The 10,565-nt window shown below is 37.9% G+C and overlaps 1 protein-coding gene across 1 annotated transcript in view; it reads right to left on the minus strand.

The window, feature by feature from the left end:
• Positions 1-10,565, minus strand: part of LOC138001967 (V-type proton ATPase subunit C-like) — a 20,006-nt gene that overhangs the window by 5,054 nt on the left and 4,387 nt on the right. Inside the window, exons 3-10 of the mRNA XM_068848177.1 lie at positions 9,955-10,040; positions 9,396-9,490; positions 7,484-7,575; positions 5,156-5,254; positions 3,921-3,989; positions 2,360-2,452; positions 1,200-1,293; positions 225-290 (exon numbers count right to left, since the gene is read on the minus strand). Of these exons, the coding sequence (XP_068704278.1) occupies positions 225-290; positions 1,200-1,293; positions 2,360-2,452; positions 3,921-3,989; positions 5,156-5,254; positions 7,484-7,575; positions 9,396-9,490; positions 9,955-10,040 (694 nt within the window). The remainder of the gene's footprint in view (positions 1-224; positions 291-1,199; positions 1,294-2,359; positions 2,453-3,920; positions 3,990-5,155; positions 5,255-7,483; positions 7,576-9,395; positions 9,491-9,954; positions 10,041-10,565) is intronic.

Consider the following 10,565-nt stretch of genomic DNA (forward strand, 5'->3'; position numbering starts at 1 on the left):
GAAAGGGAATAGAATGGAGGCTGGTGCAGAAATTTTCTAAAAAGCAAATTCCCCCCCCCCCCCCCCCCTCCATGCAATGGCCTCTGGCACATGCTCGTTGAATTAACACCGTGAGAAACAATGGAGATTTCCCTCCAAGAGAGAAATTCTTGTAATGGTATCCAGCTCTACCAGTCATTTTCATGAGAGATTTTGCACATAACACTGCTTAAGCGAAAGTTTACCTTAACGTGAATCCATGCAATGAAAGCATCGCTAAAATTCACTCGAAGCCATCTCACCAACGGACCCTAAAAGAAGAAAGGTGGTCTTCAAGTAAGTGTTAAGCTATAAAAATGTTAGAATACCGCTACAGGCAAATCACGCAACAAAAAGAATTGAATGTTCAGCCCTTGTTGAATGAAGCCGCAAGAAATGAATATTGCGCCACGCCGCAAATCCGACTCGGGTGACGACAATTAAGCGTCCCTCTGGAGAGAAAAACCTTATCAACAAAAACTATACCCTTGCCAAATTCTGGGGATAGTGCAAGAGATTTTAAAACATTTTCATCAAAATGTACGTAAAAAGATGCACGCCGATTTTGATAAATATTTAGAGTAATCGTCGACTACGTATCTGTATTTTCAGGTTTACTTGAAGTGCAAAAATTGCGGACAATGTGACAGTTTACGCCTGTACAGTTCGATATCGGTCGTTTCGCCTATAAGTCGTTTCGTGTCATTTTGGACATCTTTTACCGAGACGCACAGCGAGTTGGATGCACGAAGTTTGTTTTTAAGTTTCATTCTTTATACTGTGAATCTTCTGCCGACTGCGTAAAAGTCTCACAAATTTTTTCTAGTTTCTAAAGAAACCGTGGTGCTGCGTCTGTGGGAGGAGAGTGAAACAGGAAACTTCGGTTTTATCAGACGTGTTGACAAAGGTCGAATTACCTCCGTGAACGATTTGGAAAGCTGGCGTTTCGAGCGTTAGCCCTTCGTCAGAGCGAATGCTCTGTTGCATGTTGGCAAAACGACTTCACGCGTGAAGGTGAATCAACTTCGCACTTAGGAGAAGCGACTTGTAGGCAAAACGACCGGTTACCCATGCATGACATGTATTTCTGGATATAGGCGATGTTGAAATGGAGGAGATGGGTGTATTTCGGTATGTACCAAAAAAGGCAGAGAATACGAAACAAAGTTACTTTGACTTACAAATTGCTTTTTCTTATCAGATTCGAGTTTTGTGATTTCGTTCTTCCCCGCTTCCAAAGCCTGTTCGTCATACACAAAGTCACGTACTAAAAACCTGAAAATGAAGAGGAAGAGTCCATGTTACTTTTATTTTTATTTTTCTTAAAGTGCATTTCAGGGGAGCTACTACAATGATGCCGTTTTTCACCACATGACAGCCCGATGCGCGGTGGCCTTGCCGTTCATTCAATTCGCTTGGCTTTGACATACCTCAGCTCCTAATGAATGATTACTGTTAGTCTCATTTTTTTAAAAGTCCGGCAGTGGATATTGTCTGTCCTTCTCAAAAATTCACTCTTAGGACTCAGTGGTTTACAAAGTTGACGCGAGCATAATCAATATCGGCAAATTCAATAGAGTCTGGACCATTTATATTTTCAATAGAACAATTAAAAGGCACATGAAGCGACAAGTGAAAGTGTCTATGTATGTTCTCGTGCATATCCTTGCATCGCCGGTGTAAACCAGCCCCTAATTTACCACACACACTGAGGCTAATATGTTTGAAAGAAAGAAGTGATTCTCGCATTTAAGCAAATAGGCCATTTTCGAGTTCATGTCTGCCTCCTTTTCAAAGCGAGTCTAAGTGCGAATTCTTTCTTATGAAAATTAGTTTTCAGTCATATGTAAAGTAGAAATACTGTCTGATGAGTGCGTGAGCACGAAACTCGGAGTAACAGAGAATTTTGTCTCTTAGTTATATCTTCTTAAAGTAGAACTTAATTACATCACAAAAACTTCGCACTTCGACTCGCTTTGAAGAGGAGACAGACGTGAACTCGGAAATGGCCCATTATTATCTCTTATTGGTGGTTTGCATCTGACGTCACGACGGCCATGTTGGTGTACAGAACAATGCATTAAAATGTCTTTTGGGAATTTGACTCTATTGTTATGCAAAACTTGTGGAGCCACCATCGTTGCTTCTTTGGTAACAGGGATGGTCCATTGCCACCAACATTTCCAGGATAAACGATAAAACCTGTCGCACTTAAAGCCTTTTTATGGTGGACGAAAACTGTTTCGTTGTACAATGTACGCGGCACTCGCGAGTAAAGCTCTTCAAAACATGGCACACTCTAAGAAACAAAGACAACCACAACAGAAAAGGGACAACTTACTTCTTATCGCGTGCATGATGCTTAAACTCGTCTACCACTTTCTTAAACAAGGTTACAGTGAACAAGCCATGCTCATTGTCTTCATGCACCAATCTGTGACCAGAGCAAGAACGAAAATGATAAAGAAGAATAATTAACCATCGGGATTGGTTGGATATCGCATTGTCTAAATTTGGTCATGCGACCTTGAATGTTCATGTTAACGCTGGGGATTCAAGTTTGACATTTAACTTCATCACGTGCAAAGAAATTTGATTGCTTCATTCTACTGTACTTGAATTTCTTTACACTTCTATGTTAATATAAATTGTTTCTTTCTGTAATAATCATAGCATATGCTAAAACAGTGGATAGCATTGAACGTGCGTGCTGATTGGCTACTCAAACTTCGGGTATCCTTTGCTATTCACCTCCGAGCAATTCGCGCGGAATTTGCTCCCGAAAATGTTGTAATCTTCGCAGGAATAAATTAGTAAAAATGAGTCGAAATCGTCATTTTGTGCAATATCATCTCACTGTTTTAGTATATACTAAAACAACTATTCACCTCAGCGTCGGTGGCTACTCAACAACTATTCACCGAAGTGGAGGTGGCTAGCGGTGGATATTTACCGAGCCGCGAAGCGGCGAGGTAAATATCCAACGCTAGCCACCGACACTGAGGTGAATAGTTGTTTTAGTATATACTAAAACAGTGAAATAATATAGAGCACAAAAAATTAATTTGGATGTTTTCTTCACTTGTCACGGATGCAAATCGGGACGCCATTTTTCCCCGAGTTGCTAGGAGGTAAATAGCACAGGATATTCGAAGTTTGACAAGCCAATGCGCGCCCGCCTTCAACGCTATCCACTGTTTTAGTATATACTAATGGTGGATATTTACCTCGCTGCTTTGTGGCTCGGTAAATATGCACCACTAGCCACCGACACTGAGGTGAATAGTTGTTACAATACAATAATTATTAACAACTATTCACTGAAGTGGAGGTGGCTAGTGGTGCATGGATTCGTGGCTCAGTAAATATCCACAACTTTAAAGCCACCTCCACTTTGCTGAATAGTTGTTTAAGTATATACAGTACTAAAATAGTGAGATAATGTAGCACAAAAAGAGAATTTTAACTCGTTTATTGCTGCAATGATTGTAATATTTTCGGGCGCAAATCACACGCAAGTTGCTCGGAGGTGAATAGCAAAGGGGATGTTCAGAGGTCGGGTAGCCAGTCACAGCGTGCCTTCAACGCTATCCACTGTTTTTGTATCATGAATATTATTTTCAGTTTAATTGAATCATAATAATTATATTAATCATACTGATATAGATTCTGAGGTGTACTATAGTTGACTACTTCAATGTAATCTCACACGTGCGAGAAAACCATTTCACAGTTTAATGTTTGAAAGCAAACTATTCTTCAAAGAAAAGAATTAAATGCAAGAATGAAATACAGAACATTTCTTTGTAAACATCATACCTGACAGGTATTAATATTAATTGTTGTACCGAACAAAATTGATAAATCGGTACTTTAACTTTCAGAATAAAGAAATGTCAAACCTGGATGACTCTGGTACAACCATATCAGTTAGTTTCCAGTAGGCCTTCTGCCAATCATTATATAGGGCCCTGAGTTTAAAAGAAAATAGTGTAAAAAAATTGAGTCTTGGAGAAACAGTGTTACATTTATATGAGTGGTGGTTTTATACGGGTAGTATTCAATAGAAAAAAGAACCTCATGACCTTGAAGCCTTAACTCCTTAAATTTCCTTATTTGGATGTAACTTAGCTCGTGCATTTTCCTGCACATGCAGCTTTGATCTTATTTTTGTTCATACATGTATTTGGGCATAAACTTGGTGCCCTAAAATCCCAAGTTTTGTTCCAAGGAAAAGAGTTTCAGGCAACATGCTCCAAGGCCATGTGCTTCTGCATACAAACACTTTATTTAGGTTACAAGTATACATACGTTGCAGGTCATTTTGCTCCTAAGGTTAAAATTGCAAACAAACTAGGTCATTTTGTTTCAACCGTGGTCAATTTGTTTCCACCTAGATCAAGTTGTTTCAGCCTAGGTCAGTTTGGCACAGGTACAAAACACGGATCACAGGTCATTGTTTTACCAATACAGAAACAACCCCAACCGTTTCCAAATGCTAACACTAGGCCTAAAAACTGTTGCTGGGGTCTAATAAGGTTTAAGGTTAGCTTTAATGAATGTTTAGGATTCTACCTGTATTGGTAAAACAATGACCTGTAACCTGTGTTTTGTACCTTTCCCAAATTGACCTAGGTTGACAACTTGATCTATTATGTATGTATGTTGAAAGAAGTTGACCCATGTTGAAACAAAATGACTTAAACGTCAATTGATACTAACCACAAAATAAAAATAAAAATAAAAATAAAAATACCATTGCCCACAAAAGTCATCAGTGCTTTTGATTAGTAAATTCTCTGTAAACGGTGTGGTAACATTACTAATTGCCATTTTGCCCTGAGCGACAAAACTCTCCCTTTGCGAGATGTGGATCAAGAGACACTATGGAACAAAGATTGTTCTCAAAGGAACAACGCTGTAGCAGAACAAGACCCTGAAACAATGACAGTGATGTCAAGAATTGACCAATATTTATTACCACAACAGTAGTGTGCTTGCCTTGACAAAACCTCTAGACATTACCGGTAAAACCGGTAACAATATTCAAAAATATTATTTATGTGAACTGCAGTACTTCTGGAGTAAATAGCCAATATTTTTTTGGAAGGCAAAAGTTGTTCTACATGTAAATTACCTTGGAACAACTACAAGCTGTGTTGTGAGGTATTCAGAGTCTAAAACAAAATCCTCCTTTTTTACAAGTTCTCCTAGATTTCGAGTCAGAAGACTTCCCCTTCATTAGAAAAAGAAAAAGAAATAAAAAAAATTATTGATGACTATGGTCAAAACTGCAGAAGAGCACTGTGCATCTTCCAGTATAATTGCAGGTGGTGCCAAACAGCTTGGACCAAAAGATCTCCTCTATGGTGAGGTACTGTAGCCATGGGATGCTCGCCAGCAGGCTATCCAGCACTGTTTTGCAACATGAAGTATTGCTGAAACATTGAAGCAGACTGCTGGAAGATTGCCACAGCTCAATGCAGTGAGTCAGGCCTTCTGATAGGGTGCGATTAAAAAATGCAAATTATGCGATTTTTTCAGGGCAGATTGTGCGATTAGAAAGGCCAATTATGCGATAAATAATGTAAATTATGCGATTTTTTTCTCAGCAATTTTAAGCTTGTTTTATACGGTTTCAGGTTAAGGAAAACACTTTTCTGCTGCCCTAAAGACATTTTCAACACAAAGGAACAGTAATTATGTATCTCGATTGACATTAGTTGGGATAAATAAAAGTTGAAAAGTTGAAAGGATACAGCTAACATGCCAAATGAATGACCAAGGTGCTCGTCAACCACGAACTTCCGAAGATAGTCAATCACAATAAGGCCATACCCCCATTTATACGAGAGAAAATAAGCCGCGGCTTTCTCTGGCCGTGGCTTACAGAAGACTCGAATGTTCACCCCGTATAAATGGTACAAAATCTACATTCACGTCTTTTTCAAGCCGCGGCTTATATTGACCTGGGAATATATATTGGTATAAATAGTTCGTTTTGCGTATTTTGTACACCGTGGCCAGAGTAAGCCACGGCTTATTTTCTCTCGTATAAAAGGCCCTAATATTGCACGACGAGAAAAACATCAGTCCATCGTCCACGTGGAGCGTACCTGTGAGGTACTTTCTTGCTCGATTGTGAGCTGTCAGATCGGGCGGAATGTGGGAACTTCCTTCTTCGTCGAAGAAAAAGCGAGCGTTTTCACAACAAACTTATCCATGAGTAAGTTTTTATCAGTTTTCAACGAAAGAAACTACATTTTGCCAAAAAACTTACAACTTCGCTTATTTTTCACAAATCTCTTCTATAAGAGAAGGCAACTGTGTCATTTCAGTGGTGTGTATATAAGGTTACATATTCGCTCTGACGAAGGGCTAACGCTCGAAACGTCAGCTTTTAGAATCTCTGTACGGTGGCCAATTTACATTATCAACTCCGTTGATAAAACCAAATTTTTGTATACTACTTCCCCACCGACGCTGCACCACAGTTTCTTTAGAAACTACCCCTTCATTCGTGTGTATATAAGGGCGTGTTTGTGTTGCACCAATAGAAGGAGACTCGTACCAGGTCCCCGACATGAAAAATAGGGCCTTGAACTTCGAATGTTTACGAAATCGGAGGTGACAAAGGTTTTTCGCCTTTTTCCAAGATAAATCATCTTAAAAATGGCGTATTTATGAAGGAATTTCTAAGAAACGTCTTGATTTATGTTTCGTTTTATGAATCTTGTGCGTCCTTTTGTGAATTACGCGATTTTTCGTGAATTGTGCGATCGGATGCGATTTGAGGTCGATTGTGCGAAATCGCACCATCGCGTAATATCAGAAGGCCTGGTGAGTAGGGCTAAGCTGTTCCTGAGGGTGTTAGCTAATCCCAGATTAAAATTAACCAAATGCTCTTCGACGCTGATATTCTCAGCAAAACTTTACATTTAGAAGAAGTCAATCTTGAAAAACAAAAATAAGAAAAAGAAACTTCCACCAAAAAGTTGAAAACATGAAACAAAAGTTTAGTTATACGCTAATCCTGGATTAAGTAAATCAACTTTCGAACAACCGGGCCCTGGCCCAGGCCTCATCAATAATTATTGTTTGCAAAACTGATGGCAGAGATTACTATGCAATATATTTTTTTAAATTTTTTTTTTTTTAATTTGCAACACAACAATACAACAATGTACATAAAGAATAAAATCAACTAACTATGCAAGATTTGAATTAATGAACTATGCCAGATGCCGCTCTCCAACAACACTGAATGGACCAACCACTACACAGCCATGGTCTAGCACTTGACAGAAGCATGCCTATCCTAATTACTTGAATCTGTCTCCATTACAAGTAGAATGACAACTCTACCACTAAAGCTTTTGATAAATGTACATGTGAGTAAATATCCTAAGAATTCTTCAAGTTTTGCATACTGAATTAGGGATAGTAAAATTTAATGATAACTCACGTGGCTTTTCTTTCCAAAGTAGCAAGGTTTCCTCTGATGGTGTTATATGCTGATGACTTGGTCTTGAGGTCATGCTCAATCTGATTTACTTGCTACAATAAATTGGAAAGTTCCATCATTTCATAACAGTTAACCCATTGACTTCCAGGGATTCCCCATTGACGTGTAAAATCGTCTGGCGTTAAGACAGTAAAATAAATCTGGCCAGTTTAGGCCAGTTTGGGCATCAAAGGGTTAACTCTGTTACCAGCAATAGACCCTATGCAAAAATGGCTGCCTTTAAATTATTCTTTTGTTCATATTCAAAATAGCCCAACTAACCTTGTTTGGGATAACAAATTCTTTAGAATTTTTGTCTCAAAAACGAGGTTAGTTGGGCTATTTTGAATATGAACAAAAGAATAATTTAAAGGCAGCCATTTTTGCATAGGGTCTATAACTTGTTAAAACGGTAACAAAATGTTGTATTCTTGAAAGACTTCTGATATCGATAATTCATGAAAAGCAGGGATTTCATTACCCCTTTCCCTCCTAAGAGTAGGGACTTTAAGATCTATGACGGCAACATAGACGAAAAAGTCACCTCAAATAATAGCTTTGCTACATCATAAATTATTTGAGCCTTTTGCAATTATTCCACTGCGTTCGCATCATTCAATGCAGGCGAAGTATCCTCAAAATAAATTGGTAAGAGCGGTTTCAGAGTAAAAATATACACTTTGTAGAATTAAAGGTTTGCATTTTGTACGCTCCCAATAAAAACCTCAAATTTGGTGATTTCATGTTGTCTTCATGCAGGGTACCAGAAAAAATGCATGTCGCGCATGCAGCATGATTATTTTTCCTCTTTTAACCAATGATATTCTTGTTTTGTGGCATTTTTGTTCACAACCACGTTGTAGATTTTAAAGTCCCTAGTGTCATTAAAAGATTTTATGCTGTGTAATGTAAGACACTTCATCCACCAAAGGGGGCTGGTTCACAGGTGACAGGCTACAGCTGTATTTAGGACTGGGCACAGAATAAATTATTGACCTGTAACTTGTTAAGATACCCTTTGCACTTTTTTTTTTAAATCATCTCTACTTTCTTTTGCTGAAAATGATGACAATGCCTGACTGAAAAACCCAGCACAAAACCTTAATGAACCCCCAGAAATGACATTTTCAAGATGGGTGAAGTTCTAAAGGACTCAATGTTTTAACAATGTGAATGAAATTAATCATCAAAGTCAAAAAAATTATCTCTGTCACTTTAGTCTGTAGACCATTAATAAGTACTTTTGTTATTGACTACACTGTCTCAGATACTGAACTCCAAACTAAAGCAAGATCAGTACCAAGACCTTAATTTCGATTCACTAAAATTGAGCCTTAGATAAAAGACATCACCTCGGGGCTCACACAAATCCTTAAGTCATTCCACAGGGCCTGGAAATCACCTATTTAAGCTGTATTTTTATCTCGAAATTGGACACTAGTGAGTGGAGACTGATGACGTTTATTTATCCTGTTGTCTTTGAAACAAGCAATAAAAGCAAAGTGTTTTGATCAGGGATATCACTAGTACTAACTAAAGCTGGTCAACTCAATAAGCAACCCAGCCCATATTCGGACAAGGAAATTTGAATGAGCCACAAAAATGCCTTCAAGTTTTTTGTGATTCAGTTGAATTTCTGGCAATGAAAAGGTCTCTTCCACCCAAATACATTTTTATTGGCCAGTTGGTGCCAAGCAACATCCCTGGTTTTGTTCCATCTTTTGTAAACTTGTCATACAGTGTACGCGTGTATGTCTGTGGGGTTTTTTGCCAAATTGATATTAGCCACTTTGGTTAAGTATGATAACATGAATTCTGAAGTGCTTGTTTGAGAAAACTGATAATGACTGAAATAGTTACGGTATGGTTGTACCTTACTGATGATCTCTGTCAAATTCCTAAGCGACTGCTTGATTGGATATTTGGCAGAATCCCACTGAAACTTGGTGACAAAGCTTGGCAGATCCTCTGTGGAAAAAAGGGCACATTAAAAAATTGTACAAATTGAATACTACAAGTATTCACCACAACAAAAAGTGAAAACTAACAGGCTCTGGAACTACAGTATCTGTCCCTATAAGAATGACTGTGTTACATGTAATTGCTGTTAGTAGTCATTATAACGACGATAATGAAACTACATGTACTATGGGGACAAGAATGAACATTTTGATTATTGCTGTCAGAATAAAATTGTATCCTCAGCTGTTTAGTTTTTACTGTTCTAAGTAGTTTTCAATATTATCGCCAAATTGAATTATTGCATTATTCCATTCTCTGTATAATTTATAACTTTATGTAAAATTAAATGGTTGGTTACTGTTGAATGTTGTGTGGGATGATCTTAAGATGTACATAATTTTGAAATTACACATGAGTCACTTTAACTGCCTAAATTGACAAGGTACAAAATTATTTAAATTTGTACTTACGCCCATTTGCAAGCAGGTTTTCCATGACTCTGTCTTGGTGTTCCTCCAACACATCTACCATGTAGTGCGCCAACTTGCGTGTTACACTGCGAAAGCAAGTACATGTTGTGAAACAATCAGGCATAAATTAAACTATCCTTAACTTTAGTTAACGTATATCATATTAAAGTGGTACATACATGCAGAAAAGAAACAAGACAAACTAATTTAATGTAACTAAGACGGATTCAAACTCATGTAGAATGAGATCATTGGCACTAAAAGAAATAAATCATTTTTGTGGGGATGAAATTAAATTACAATGTAATAATGATGGAAGTAAATTAATAATAATTATTATTTACTTCAATGATGTAAAACTATCATGGCATGTAAATTGGCATCTTTTTACAATGCGCACCTAAGAAGAGTGAAAACTTAAATAACATGTACACAAAGGATGTCAATTGCGGGATCAATACAACAGAGTTTAAAATGAAAGTATATCTAATCTACCACTGCTAAGTGCAGTATGAAGGCTGCCCATCTTTACGACCTTGTGTAGGAGCTCATGGGCTGGACTGCGATTATTACTGTAACAGCCATAGGGGAAATAGGGGGGAAAGGGGGAG

The sequence above is a fragment of the Montipora foliosa genome, chromosome 1 (assembly GCF_036669935.1).
Source record: "Montipora foliosa isolate CH-2021 chromosome 1, ASM3666993v2, whole genome shotgun sequence".
NCBI classification, from domain to species: Eukaryota; Metazoa; Cnidaria; class Anthozoa; order Scleractinia; family Acroporidae; genus Montipora; species Montipora foliosa.